The sequence below is a fragment of the Athene noctua genome, chromosome 15 (assembly GCF_965140245.1).
Source record: "Athene noctua chromosome 15, bAthNoc1.hap1.1, whole genome shotgun sequence".
Taxonomy (NCBI): domain Eukaryota; kingdom Metazoa; phylum Chordata; class Aves; order Strigiformes; family Strigidae; genus Athene; species Athene noctua.
This window is the reverse complement of record NC_134051.1, coordinates 18,943,905-18,957,277: the sequence shown is the minus strand read 5'-3', so window position 1 is coordinate 18,957,277 and position 13,373 is coordinate 18,943,905. Positions and strand designations below refer to the sequence as shown.

Genomic DNA, 13,373 nt, shown 5'->3' with positions numbered 1-13,373 from the left:
TGTCCCCCTGTCCCCCCCCCCAGTGGCTGCCCAGCTGTGGGCCGCGATAAGGGCCAGGGCTGTGCAGACACCAGCACTGCAGCACCCAGCACCACTTTGCTGCCTCTGCTCATGTTCCTGCCCTGACACCCCTACCCCGCTGCGGTTCAGGGCCCAAAGAGCAGGATCTGGGGCTGAGCTCTGTCCGCTGCCCTTGCAGTTCCTCATGCTTGCTGTCTCCCCGAGCCTGCCAGCCCCCCAGGACCCCTCCAAAGTGACTCCCCGGCAATGCAGCGTTAGGTGGAAACAGAAGCCCTACGATGCCACACAGCCCTGCGTGCTAGGGATGCACAGAAAGATGCCCATGCACTTGGGAGTCCTCAGGGTGCCCTCACTGTGCCACCACGCAGGGGCTCACAGGCACCAGGAGCCCCTGTACCCCACTGCCTCCCACAAGAAATACCAGAAGCAGATGATCTCCAACAATTTGGCCTGAACAGGGGCAGGGAGTGCACAGGGCTAGTGGGGCAGGAGGGGATCCCGGCACAGGCTGGGGCTGCAGGGACCCCCAAGGGCCAGACTCTGGCCACTCTCTGTGATTCTTCCCCCTCCACTGGTGCCTGGAAACACTCTGCTCACCCCCAGAGCCCCACGGCTGGCCGAGCAGCATCTGCCTGCCAGGCACTGCCGCCCAGATGCTGCTTCCTCTCAGAGACAGCAAAACCAGAACCCCTCTCCTCCACCTGCCCACCTGGCACTGGGAGTCCCCAGAGCACATCCCTCCCACTCCTTCCCTGCAGACAGCAGTCAGAGCAGGACACCAGGGCTGGAGCACAAATGTCAAAGATTTTATTTCAGATCATTTGTCTGCTTGCTGTCGGAAGGCTGGCAGTGTGTTGGGTCCAGCTCTAGCCACGGTCCCGTCTTAACGGTACTTGGCAGTCAGCACGCTGCCCACGGCACACAGGAACTTGTCCAGGGAAGCGTGGACCTCCGGGGTCAGGGCAGCGGGGTGGTGGATGGCCATCACCACCAGGAAGCAATGGCCCAGCAGCTGAAAGGCAAAAGGAGATGGTGAGCAAGGGGGTGAGGTGAGGGGGTGGCCAGGGGGGTGCAGGAGGGCGGCGGGGCTGGTCACCGCTTCCCAGACGCTCACTTTGAAGTTGACGGGATCCACGCGGAGCTTTTGGGCGTGGAGGTCACTGAGCTTGGAGAGGGCACCCGCGATGTCATCGATGTGGTTGACAGCCTCAACCAGTGCAGCCGCCACCTTCTTGCCGTGCGCCTTGATCTGAGCGGAGCCGTGGCTCAGGTCGAAGTGGGGGAAGTAGGTCTTGGTCTGGGGGTAGGTGGCAAACATCCTGGGGGACAGAGGGGGCCAGGGACAGGTGAGACTGGGACTCAGAGGATAGGGAGAGGATGGGGGCAGATGGACGGAAGCGGGGACAGACAGACAGACAGAAGAGGGGGTGACGGCAGGGAGGGACACATACCTCTCCAGGGTCTCAGCGCCATACTCCTCGGCATGGCCGCCGATCTTGGCGAAGACGCCCTTCACGTTGGTCTTGTCGTTGGCAGACAGCACCATGGTGTCACCTCCGCGTTGGCAGCCCCCAGCACGGGTGTCCCCGCCGGCCGCCGCCGCCCTTATATGCGGTGCCGGGGCCCGGCCCGCCCCGGCCCGCCCCGCTCCGCCCGGCCCCGGCAGCGCTGGACCCCGGCCAGGGCCGCGCCCCGCTCCGCCCCCCGGCCCCGGCCCCGGGCCCGCCTGGGGGGTCGCAGCCCCCGGCACCAGCGGGCCGGGGGTCGGGACTGGGGTCAGGGCGGCGTCAGCGCAGGCGGGGTGGCCCGTCCCCTCGGGCACAGGCTGGGTTAGGCTTCGGTTTAGGTTTAGGCTTCGGTTTAGGCTGTGCTGCCGTGGGCTGAGGTTAGGGTTCGGTCCGGGTGTCCCCTCCCGGCACAGGCTGGCTCGGGGCTCGGCGCGGGGCAGGGGCTGAGGTCCCGGGGGCGCACAGGGCGCTGGGGCAGCGGCGGGGGATTGTAACTTCAGTGGCGTGGTGGGAGTCCGTGTCCCCCAGACGGGGGCTGCCCAGCGCCCCCAGCACCCCCAGCACCCACTCGTGGCCCCCGCAGGCACGTTCGGGCTGGGACCTGCCCCGGGACCTGCCGTGCCCCGACACGCACCGCTAACGCGGCCCCTGCACCACCCCGGCACCCACACGCTGCCCCCGCGCACAGCCGCCGTCCCCCACAGCCCCCATCACACACCCCCACTGCACCCACGGCTCCCGTCCCCCCAGGGCACCCCAAACCGGTGTACCCCCACAGTATGTGCCCTCCTCACCCCCTGCTCCCCGAACTGCACCCGCACCCCTCTGCACGCAGACCCCGGAGCTCCCTGCCCCATCCCTCTCTCTGTGGGATGATGTGCTTGGCCCCAGTGCCGCGGGGTTCTGGGTGACCCCGACTCCTGGGAAGGGGGGACACTCGGCAGAGCCACGGGGATCAGCGCCGGCCTGCGGCGACAGGAGCTCACAGCCAGGGAAGGAAGGTGTGCAGGGCCACAGTGGCCCATGGCAAGTCCCGTGTGGCCCAAATGATGAAAGCAAGGAAGGCAAGAGGGGCAAGAAGATGAGGAGGGTGAGTAAGGCGAGGAGGGTGAGGAGGGAGGGGGGGGCTGTGGTGCTTCGAGTAGGTTCGAGAGCTGGCGCAGGCAGGCAGGGGACAGTTCACACCCGTGTTTCCTCCACGGCCGATGGGCCTTATCGTTTGTGTTCGGGGGAGATTAGGTCGAGCTGGCACCGTTTCAGGGCAGGGAAGGAGGGGAGGATGGAGGGGCTGATCTTCTGGGAAGCAGAGCCCTGGGAAACTGTCGGGGGAGTGTGTCTGCTGCCTGTACGTGCATCAGGGAGCAAACTGCAAAGGCAGAAGAGCCCTGCAAACTGGTGGCACAAGAACAAATGGGTGTAAATGCAGCCAAGGAAAACGCCGGGACGTAGACTGGGATGCGTCTGAGCACGGAGGGAAAGCGCTGTGCGTTCGTGAGCTCACCTGCAGGAGCAGGGGCCGTGGTGGCCCGGGGATCCCGGCCCTGGATCTCTGCAGGCAGGGTCCCCGCATGCCCAGCACCCGGCAGCCGCCTGTACTGGGCCAGTGCAGGCACTGCTCTCCTCATACACCCTCTCCCACCCCTCACGAATGCTCATCTCCTTCTGGTGTCACCGCACAGAGCAAACCCAGGGCTAGTTTACTATCTTACAACCCATCACCTGTGACCTGAAGACAATGACTTATTTTAAATTTAGGCTCCAACCCCCTGAAACCAGTGGCCGTGTGCTGGGCTGCAGCTCTGCCTGTCCCACTCCCACCCTGCCCAGGTGCCAGGGGACCAGACACCCAGGGCAAGTGTGGGGGCACTTCCCTGGCAGTCAGCAGGGATTTGTGGCTCAGGGGCTTGAGCCCAAGAGCAGTGTTTGTGCTTAATGGTCTCTGGTGGATTTTTTTCATTCCATGAACTCGTTTGATTGCCTCTGGAGCTCATGCAGGCACTCGGCTCCTACAGCATCCTCAGTAAAGTCCTAAGCAGCCGTTGTGATAGACGGACCCTGGAGGGATTCATCCTACCCCATCAGAGAATCCTTCAGGGGGATGCCAGCACCAAGTTTGGCTTGGCACACTCTTCCCCCTGCTCCCCAGAGGGATGCAGGCACAGCAGGGTGACGGCCTGAGCTCCATTCCCCTGGTCCTGCTGCCAGCATCAGCCGCATCCCAAGCGGGGGCAGGGTGGAAGCAGGCAGGGCCCGGGGGGCACCCAGGGTGCCCGTGGCCGGTGCTGCCTCCTGTACCATGGCTGGCCTCACCAGCCGCTCCCTCCTTCCCCCCCTCCAGCAGGAGCACCATGAGGCTCCAGCCCACCCCAGCCCCGGCACAGACAGACACGGTGCTGTGGCAAAAGAGTCTTTATTGATGGCATCCAGGCACGGGTGGCAGCTTATCTGTACTTCTCAGCCAGCACGGCAGCCACGGCTGACAGGAACTTGTCGAAGGCAGCGTGCACCTCAGGGGTGTAGTCCTTGCCCAGGTTCACAGCCAGCACCACCTGGAAGCACTGCGACAGCAGCTGCAAGGCAAAAAGAGGACTCAGCACCACTGTTATGGCCCTCTTACCCCCAGCCTGGTCCCTGTCCCTCATCCCACATCCCACATCCCCCTCCTGCCTTGAAGTTGACGGGGTCGACACGCAGGTTGTAGGCGTGGAGGTTGCTGAGCTCAGACAGGGCCTGGCTGAGGTTGTCCATGTTCTTGACGGCACTAGTCAAGGCGTTCACCACCTTCTTGCCATGGTTGCGGACCTGGTCGGAGCCACGGGTCAGGTCGAAGTGGGGGAAGTAGGTCTTGGTCTGGGGGTAGGTGATGAACAACCTGCCGGAGCGGGACGGTCAGTGCTGGTGACCCTCAGCTGGACACCCCCCCCCCAGCCCCCCGTGGGGCTCCCACCCGCTTGCCCCCCTCGCCCTGGGGTCCCCAGGCCGGCCTGCACCTCCACAGGGCTTCTTCTCCTATGACCTCTGCGTGGCCTGACACCTTGTCCCAGGTCTGCTGGATCATCTTCTTGTCTTCGGCGGTCAGCATGGTGGCAGCTGGCAGTGGCGAGCAGGTCTTGGTGGCAGCTGGCAGTGGCAGACAGGTCTTGGTGGCAGCAGTACCCACGAGGACGCTCTCTTATAGCAGCCAGCACCTCCATCCCGGCCTTATCTTATCGTCTGTGCAGTGCCGGGCCCAGGGAGTGGCTGCTGTGTGGCCTTGGGGGGCCCCGACTGCCTCGGGGGGCCCAGCCCTGAGGAGGCCCCGAGGGACCCGGCTGCCCTGCCCTGTCCCGCCCCACTGCACCAGCCCCACACCAGGCGGAGGGTGGGGGGCAGCACCCGGCTGGGCTGTCCCGTGGTCAACAGCAGCCACAGGCACGTCCTGGGGGTGCCACAGCCTTGGGCTCACCGCCCGGCACGTCCTCAAGCCTCCTGTCGGGACCCACATTCCCCCTCACCGGGCCCGGGTCCTCCCTGGCCCCACGGGTGTCAGAGCAGGTCCCACACGTGTCCCTGGTCCCTCACGTCCTCCAGCCCCCGGCACATCCAGCCCCTCTCTGCCTGAAGAGCCCCTGGGTCTCTGAGCAGGAGCCATGGACAAACTCTCCTGGGCTGTGCTGGGCATCTGCCATGAGAAACACCATCTCTCCAGCAGCCTGAAGAAATCTGGGTGGGGAAGAACATCCTTTTTGGGCACATGGTCTTCCCAAAGTCCATCCCGGGATGCCTGTCAGGCCTGTGCTTCTTTCCCTTCCTCTCAGCCCAGCGTGTGCTCCTGCCTCTCCCCGCACACACTGGGACATCCTGCAGGGCATATGGTGGTTGGTGACAGTCACATCCTTCGCTCAGCCTCTCCACAAAGTCATTGGGACAAATTTGGGGTTAGGGATGCACCAGATGCTGACCTACCTAAGTTGTGGACTTAAATGCTCAGGTTATCTGAGATCCACAAACGTAGAAGGTTTTAAAAACTGCTGTGGTACAATGTGTGACACGTTCAGGGGAATTTGGTGGCTTCAGAGCTTCCTCGCTGTCTCTCTCTCCCCCTTGACCAAACACGGTCCCAAAATTTTGTAAATAAGCTGAGGACCACAGCTTGCCATGCGAGTTCAGGCTGTCAATCAGAGTGTGCTTGAGACTTGGCACCAACCTTTTCATGCCAGAAGTCCTCAGAGAGAGGCATGGGCAAAGAATGCAACCTGATAATTCTTTTCACAGCAGTTCACATGGTGCCGTGTTACAGGTTTTTGACCAAGCCAGCCCTGATAACACGCTGATGTTCTGGTTTTGCTGAGCAGTGTTTGCACAGCATCAGGGCCATCTCTGCTTCTCAGTCTGGCCCCCCCTCTTCCTCCTGAGAATAGATTTGGGGGTGTATGATATGCAACTGGGCAGATAGCCCCAACTAACCATGGAGGTATTTCATACAATATAATGCCATGCTCAGCAATAAGAGGGGAAAGAGGGGGGTTCAGGGAGTTTTAGGAGGGTTACCCATCTTTCTTGATCAGGAACTGGCTGGGCATTGGTCTGCCCATGGGAAGCGGTGAGTGATTGCCTTTGTATCACCTGTTTTGTTTTGCTTTCTTCCCTCTTCTTCCACTTATCAAACAATTATTTCTGTTTGTTTGTTTGTTTGATCTTGACTCCCAATTTTTCTTACTTTTATTCTTCCTTTCCTCTCCTCCTCATCCCAGTGAAGGGGGGGGGGGGGGAAGTGTGTGAATGTCTGTGTAGTGCTTAGCTGCTCAGGGGGGTTAACCCACAGCAGGTATGTATGGAGGGTCCCTGCACTCCCCCCAGGGTGACCGTCAGTTCTGAACTCTTCCCTGTCGCTGCCTTCTAGAGAAACCCTGGGAATTTGTGGTCCCTCAGACACCATCAACACTGATCTCCAGTGGCCACTAGTATTCCCAAATTTCAAAGTTCCAAACTTTTACAAAAATGTGAAGTTCCCTGTATAAAAATAAGAGATGTCAAACCGAGTGGATGGTTCCTTTACCACACCTGTCTGGCACGTGTGACAGCCCAAGGTGTTAATGAAGCACATCAGATACTCTGTCCATACACCACGGAGAGGAGCATGAGAATACAATGCCCAGCATTGCTCTGGGCACGTCACAACACACAGCAGTGAAGGTTTTGTTCACAACAGGCCGTGACAGGTTTTGGATAGGCCGAACAAAAACTCTGGGTTCATTCAATATCCCAGCAGGGTAACAGACTGTTTCTGGTCAGCCTGGAAACAGGTTTCAGTGGCTGATACCTTTGGTGAGCAGTAGCAGTCGTAGGGCTTTAGCCTGTTCTGGGCTTCTGCTCACTGTTATGTTATTCCCACTGAATTTACCCAGCTTCTCACATGAATTAATACATGAATTCATTAGTACCAGAATCAGTACATAAATTCACACGGCTTAGAATTTTCTTCTCCATATTGCGTAGACATTTCAGAACACTCCTGCCTGAGCAGTAAGGTGTAGGTGGAACACATGGAGATGAAAACGCAGAGACCATAGCTCACATTTGAATTATTTATTGGGTTTTGCAGGTGACAGAGCCCCTGCATAGGGGATTTGAGAGGACTGCATCGGAAGGGATCAATACCCCAGAGCCTGGCAGCTGGGATGTGCCACGGATGTGCATTCCTCACCCTCTGTGGGGGACATTTATCTGTACTTCTCAGTCAGAACAGAGGAAACACTGGACAGGAATTTGTCCCACGCAGCATGAGCTTCTGGGGTGAAGTCACTGGGATAGCGGGCAGCCACAGAGCACAGGATACAGTGGGAAAGCAGCTGTAAGGGAAAACAGGATGAAATCCATCATAACCAGTAACAGACGTCAGTCTAGGGGTCTGCAATGGACCCTGGTCCCAGTGTTTTGGGGACGACAGCTCCGTGTCCCAAGCAGGTAACGCTGCTGCCTGGTGCTAATGGGAAGAAGCAGAGTTGCCTCTGGCATAGGGAAAAAGGCACTCCTTGATCCCACTCCCTCTTCCAAATGTCCCTTCCTTCCTCACCAAAGGGAAATGCAGCAAGGTGGAAATGTTTAGAATTTACCAAGACTTTGTTCAAGACAGGTGATATAACCTGATGTGTGAGGGAGATTCATAAATTACAACAAAGGCAGCAGAGACTCGAGTCCATCTAACACAACCCATAGGAGCCCCCTGAGTAGTACTTTGCTTGAGCAAGACCAGATCTTTCATTAAAAGATCCAATCTCAGGGTAAAAATCAGGTGGGGAACAAGGTGCGACATGAGTTGATGAGGCTGTGCGGTGCAGCCAGGGACCAGCGGGCCGTTAGCCAAAGTTATCTGTGGTCTCTAATTCTGTGATGGCAGTTTTCATCCCTGAAAGTCTCTGTGCTCACTCACCCTGAAGTTCACTGGGTCCACCCTGAGGATGTAAGCATGCAGCTCACTGAGTTTGGCCAAAGCGCCTCTGATGTCATCGATGTGCTTCACAGCTTCCCCGATGGCATTCATGACCTTGGAGCCATGACCACGGAGCTGAGCCGAGCCTTGGCTGAGATCAAAGTGAGGGAAGTAGGTTTTGGTTTGAGGGTAGGTGGAGAAAAGCCTGGAGGAGAACACGAGAATGAAATTCAGCAGTGGAAATGGTAAAACCTCAGAGCCAGTGCAGTGTAAACCTGCCAGCTGCAGAAGGGCACTCCTGCAGCAGCTGTAACAGAGCGTTGGGAGCTTGAGGAAAGCATCTGTCTGCTCTTAAACCTCCCCTGCAGTATGAGAGAAGAATGAAATAATAAAAATGATGTTAAACAATGTATTTGAAAAAAACCAACCAAACCAATAGTCCCAAATTGTCACTACACTTCCCGTATTACATTGCAAGCCATTTTGCAGGACCTTCAAACTAGTCTGAGCTGAACAAACCAGAATGGATATGAGTGGTACTCAGAGTTTTGGAAGGAGTGTCGCAATGCTTTATATTGAGCTGTAAACAACACTTAAATAACTTTGAATAACATCATCATTTCTGAACAGTTTCCAGACTATTATCCCTTTTGTGCCAGCTTGCTTCATTTGTATGAATTCTGGATTACTGTGCTTACTTCATGCAGGGGGTCCAGTTGTCTTGTTTCCTAACAGTTTGTTATTTATCAGCTGGAACAATGAAACATGAGTATCCGGTGAAATTAGTGGATATCTATTCTCTCAATGCCTAGAAACTGCAAAAGAAAGTGCATCACTTGTGCAATAAACCGCTTCAAGTTCATTTCCTAACAGTGATAAGCCTGTTTCAGGACACCGAGTATGAAAAACTTCGAATTCCTCACCAGGGCTCCTGGCTGTGAATTCTTCTGAATTGCTGTAATGAAAAATAAACCTATAGAATTGCTTAGAAAATTATGTTTCGCTATGAGAGTTTGAAGCATTTACTAGCACGGATATAATTACACACCAAACCACATAGAGGTCATCCATCAACTCTCACCAATCCCCCGTGGGCTCTCACTCGTGCAAGTTTTACATGAGATGCATCCTAATAGCAAAGCCAGAGGAGGGACCCTCTTTGGAGGGGTTCTGGGGGACTTACCTCTCCAGTGATTCTGCCCCGATGGCATCGGCTTGGGTGGCCACCTTTGCCCAGATGGCGACCACGGCGGCCTTCTCGGCTTGAGTCAGCGTCATCGTGCGGGAGGGTGCAGGCTCGGGCTCCTTGCAACGAGTGCTCAGGGCAGGTTTGGACTCATCGTCCTGACAGCCCTGGTTATAAAGGGGAAGGGGAGAGCGGACCCTGGCGCCTGTCCACGCTCATTGGTCACTCCGGAGGCCCACCCATGGAGGTGGGAGACTCTTATCTCCCCGGGAAACGATGCCTATTTCGGCAAGGGTCAGTGCACTGCCCTCCTCGCTTGCTGGTGTTATCAGCTTCTTGTTTCTTAACATAATGGCCGTGTGGCCAGCAGAAATTGTGTGAACACATATTGATACGTGAACAGAGAGATAATGCTGGAAAATTCCAGTCACGGAGCGTTAGGACACATCTTTAAGCTGAGGAGTGTATGGACTCCGAGCAGGATAAGGAGCTTGGAAAAAAAATCTGAATTTTCTGCCTTGCTTCACAGATGTGAACACAAGACAGGGCCTTTCTGTGTCATGTCGCACACTTCCAGTATATGTGGCTGCCACGTGGCCCAATATTTAATATAAAATGTTTTCTAAGTAGAACTAGGGACAGGCTGGGAGACGTGCAGTATAGTTCAGTGGGGGAGTGAGACCCTGATTTGGGGGGAATCAGTGGAAATTTTGCCATTTGCTTCAGCACTGCCAGGACTTCGCGTTGCCAGCCTCTGACAAAGAATTAGGGATGCACTCCACAATTGATGTTGCTTGTAACAGCACCAGCAGTACTGATTCCTATGGCTACAGGGAGAGGGAGCTTCTGAAATTGGTAAGGGTCCTACAAAAAAGCATGTGTATGTGAGAAAGCCCAGTCAGACTTTTTTTTTTTTCATCACTAAATGCCTCATATTGCACATCTGATTTCTAGCTGTGTGATCTTGCTGTTAATTAGCCTTTGAACAGTACAATAGCCCTCAGCACCCCAGGCAGAGCTGGCGCGTGCCGTGCTACGGGCTGGACATGCGCAGGAAAGCCCGGTCCCACCATAGGTGGCTTGTAGCTTCAGGGCATGGGCACACTTGGTGGGTGAAGGACCAAACAAGCAAAGGGAAGATGAGCACAAGTCTGTAATCACAGATAAATGGGCAAAGTGTCAAAGAAATACCCTAAGGGAGATGGTCCCTGCTTGAACCTCAGGGAATTAATATCCTGCCAGCGCATGAAGCGGGGGTGAATCTTTCTGCCACCCTGATAAACTACAGCAGTCGTACACACCACCGAGTGCTGGCACTGTGCACGGGAAGCTGCCTGGTACAGTCAGAGAGGTCAGATAGTGTTCTGTGCCGCAACAGCCTTGTGCTGAGAAGGTTTATATGTATAAGCCAGATTCCTTGCAAGACATGTCTGCATTTCACAGCAATGCTGCCAACTGCTCCAGGGGCTGCTCCCCAGACGTGGTTGTCCTGCGAAGAGGAAACCCTTCTAGGGATCTAATGATACTTGGGTCCAGCATACTGTTGGCTATCTGTACCAAAGTAGCAATGCCAGTGCAATCCCACCACCCAGCCTCCCTAAATATCTCACAGGAGCGTGCGCTGAACTTGGAGCCTCCCTTGGGGGCCGCGGTGCAGCTGTGTGATGCTGCCGGACAGGGGGACCCGTCTGCCAGGAGGCGTTGGGTCTGGGGTGGGAGCCAGGCTCTCACGTGCGCTGTGCTCGTGGTGGAGGTTTGCTCAGCACTTTCACGTGGGCATAGGCCTCTCCTCTTTGGGTAGACTCTGCAGCCTGTAGGGGTTGATGCATTGACTACAAATAGACGCCACTCTCCTGGGGCTGTGCTCTGCCACCGCATCCTGGGGTCAGGTGGGAATGAATCAGGGGTGCCAGAGAAGTGGTAGGGATGGGGTCAGACAGCTGCTGCGGTGTCCTCTGGTGTCCCCAGTGTTCTGGTGGCTGCAGTGGCACTCGCAGAAGGGCTCTGACCCACCCCCTGTGCTTTGCGCTGGGCTCTGACTTTAAGCCTTTCTGCGTGTGATCTGTTAGATGAAGCAGGAGAAACCTTGGGCTTTCCCGAAGGGCGGGCACAAAGCACTTGATGCTTCTTGGTCTGCAAGCCTGGCTGGGTTCAGTAATCCTGTATTATCACCCTCTCTGCAGAGGCCAACACCTTATGTGGGATTTCATTCAGACTGTGGCCAGTACCACCGCTCCCGCCCCAGCCCTCCTGCCCACTCCCTGGGCGCCCGGGTAATTCGCTTCTCTTGGTACCTCACTTTAAGAGGGGATACAAGAGGAGGCTCTCTTGACACCCAGTGAAGACAATCACTTTATAATAAGGAATATTATTAGAGTGCTTGTTGTATATCCCCCCTTTGATAAATGCCACGTGTCTACTGAAAACCCAGAGCTAAGTCTGTCTGGCTGCACGGATGCAGTGCAGAGCAGTCCCCCATTAACTAACACTGCCTCTGATGGGCTGAAGGGCAGCAGTCCTTCAGCCAGGGCCCAGGAAAAGGCAATTATTCAGTTTACACTGCTTATATGGATGGAAGTATCAAGACAGGCTGAATTCATCATCCCTTGCTACACGTATTTTGAAAAACTTGCAGTTCTCCCATTGCAAAATTGCTTTGAAAATGAAGATGTTGCTGTTGAATATACATTTATATAATGTTTTCATCTCCTCCCCGATGTGTTGCCTCTTGCATTGCCCACTGCATGGCTGTGCGCCAAGCTCTCCTCAGTGAGAGTGCTTTTAATCAGAGATCATCAGTCAAGGCATGAGGGAAGCGTCTGTGACCCAGATATATCTGGGGATAAGGCAGAGACCATCAGGATTCCTTCCTGTTTCGCTGCCCACTGTTCAGCCTGAACATTGATCCTCCAGGACTGTAGGATTAAGGTCTGTGTAGAGATGAGGATCAGAGCGATGCCCGCACAGGAGGGTTCAGCACCGCTGAAATCTTTATGGAATTTGAATTCATTTATTGAGAGCTACTCTTGCACTCTCACGAAAGCCAGAGCAGCCAAAAGATGACAGGGGTTTGCCAGGAACTCATGTCCTGCCCAGATGAGGGCTGCACTGGGGATGGCTGGGGACACTCCTCAGGAACATGCTGTGTCGAGAAGCGTGATCCTTGGCCACGCTGCAGTGTGACACGGAGAGTGGTGGTCTCTGTCCTTTCATGGACCTTCCAGCCAGGTTCCTCCCTCCCGGTGCTCCAGCTGCCCATGGGATGGTGAGACACGGAGGTTCTGGCCTGAGTGACACAAGGAGTTGAAAAATACGATTGCTGGTGTTGTCCTGGTCACAGGACCAATAATGAATAGTCCTATGGGAAACCCCACAGACCTGCCCTCCTCTCTTGCTGCTGCTTCTCATAGTTAGGATTCATAAGCCCCCAGCAGAATGACCACCCTTGAGCAGATGATGAATATTTGCCATGAACCTGGGAAATGTGATTTTTAGTATTTAAAAAGGTGATTTTTAGTATTGACGTAGGTCTTTCTTAATCCTGTTCCAAAAGCGGGTTGCCAGAGTTTCTCATTTTAAAAGGCAGAAGCAATCAACAGGTCTGTTTGCTCATTATAAAAGCGGGATTATAATTTTTGTGAGCCCTGACTGTAAATCCAGTGACCAATTGGATGGCACCACTGGGAGATCAGGGATAAGTTTCCCCACGCTCCTGTATTCTGTGCAGGGACAGCCTCCCCCTTAGAGGGAATTCCCATGGATACGGTGGCACATGCATCTACTCTAACTGAAAAATTTTGGGCGTATTAAGTTTTGGAAATCTTAAAAGTGGAATTTAAGTCCTGGTTTTATTCTTTATTTTCCCACCAGCTTGCAACAGCTTGCTTTTAAATAAACCACAGCCTCCAAGGGGTGGAAATGACAAATATATCTGTAATTTATTACTTAAGAAAACAAAATTACACTTTGAAGCAGACACACAGGGAAGTTTCAATGCAGCTGCCCAGCGCTGGTGCATGAGGAATGCTCTGCTGTGATAATATGACTGCTCTTTAATCACCCTTGGACAACTCTCTCCCCTCAGCGACACCTTCTCCTGCTTCAATTGTTATCGCTGGCCTTGCGGAGGATGGCCCTGCAGATTACACCCGCGCCGTGTGTGCTCATCTCCCTCTTCAGCCACCCGCCTCTGCCCAATGTCCTCGGGGAGGAATTGCAGAGCAACGTCCAGAGTGGGGATATCTCA

General features: G+C 55.3%; 3 protein-coding genes across 3 annotated transcripts; all 3 read right to left on the bottom strand.

Moving 5' to 3' along the window:
• Positions 1 to 806: 806 nt before the first annotated feature.
• LOC141966759 (hemoglobin subunit alpha-A) lies at positions 807 to 1,629 on the bottom strand. The gene is made up of 3 exons (XM_074919839.1): positions 1,473 to 1,629; positions 1,136 to 1,340; positions 807 to 1,033 (listed from the first exon to the last, which is right to left on the bottom strand). The coding sequence occupies exons 1-3, from the start codon at positions 1,565 to 1,567 to the stop codon at positions 905 to 907; spliced, it is 429 nt and encodes a 142-aa protein (XP_074775940.1). The 5' UTR covers positions 1,568 to 1,629; the 3' UTR covers positions 807 to 904.
• A 2,294-nt stretch (positions 1,630 to 3,923) lies between these two features.
• LOC141966302 (hemoglobin subunit alpha-D/D') lies at positions 3,924 to 4,695 on the bottom strand. Its single transcript, XM_074918796.1, has 3 exons — positions 4,520 to 4,695; positions 4,197 to 4,401; positions 3,924 to 4,099 (listed from the first exon to the last, which is right to left on the bottom strand). The coding sequence occupies exons 1-3, from the start codon at positions 4,609 to 4,611 to the stop codon at positions 3,971 to 3,973; spliced, it is 426 nt and encodes a 141-aa protein (XP_074774897.1). The 5' UTR covers positions 4,612 to 4,695; the 3' UTR covers positions 3,924 to 3,970.
• A 2,536-nt stretch (positions 4,696 to 7,231) lies between these two features.
• LOC141966310 (hemoglobin subunit pi) lies at positions 7,232 to 9,219 on the bottom strand. The gene is made up of 3 exons (XM_074918821.1): positions 9,125 to 9,219; positions 7,942 to 8,146; positions 7,232 to 7,360 (listed from the first exon to the last, which is right to left on the bottom strand). Exons 1-3 carry the CDS (start codon positions 9,217 to 9,219, stop codon positions 7,232 to 7,234), a joined length of 429 nt encoding a protein of 142 aa, XP_074774922.1.
• Positions 9,220 to 13,373: the final 4,154 nt, after the last annotated feature.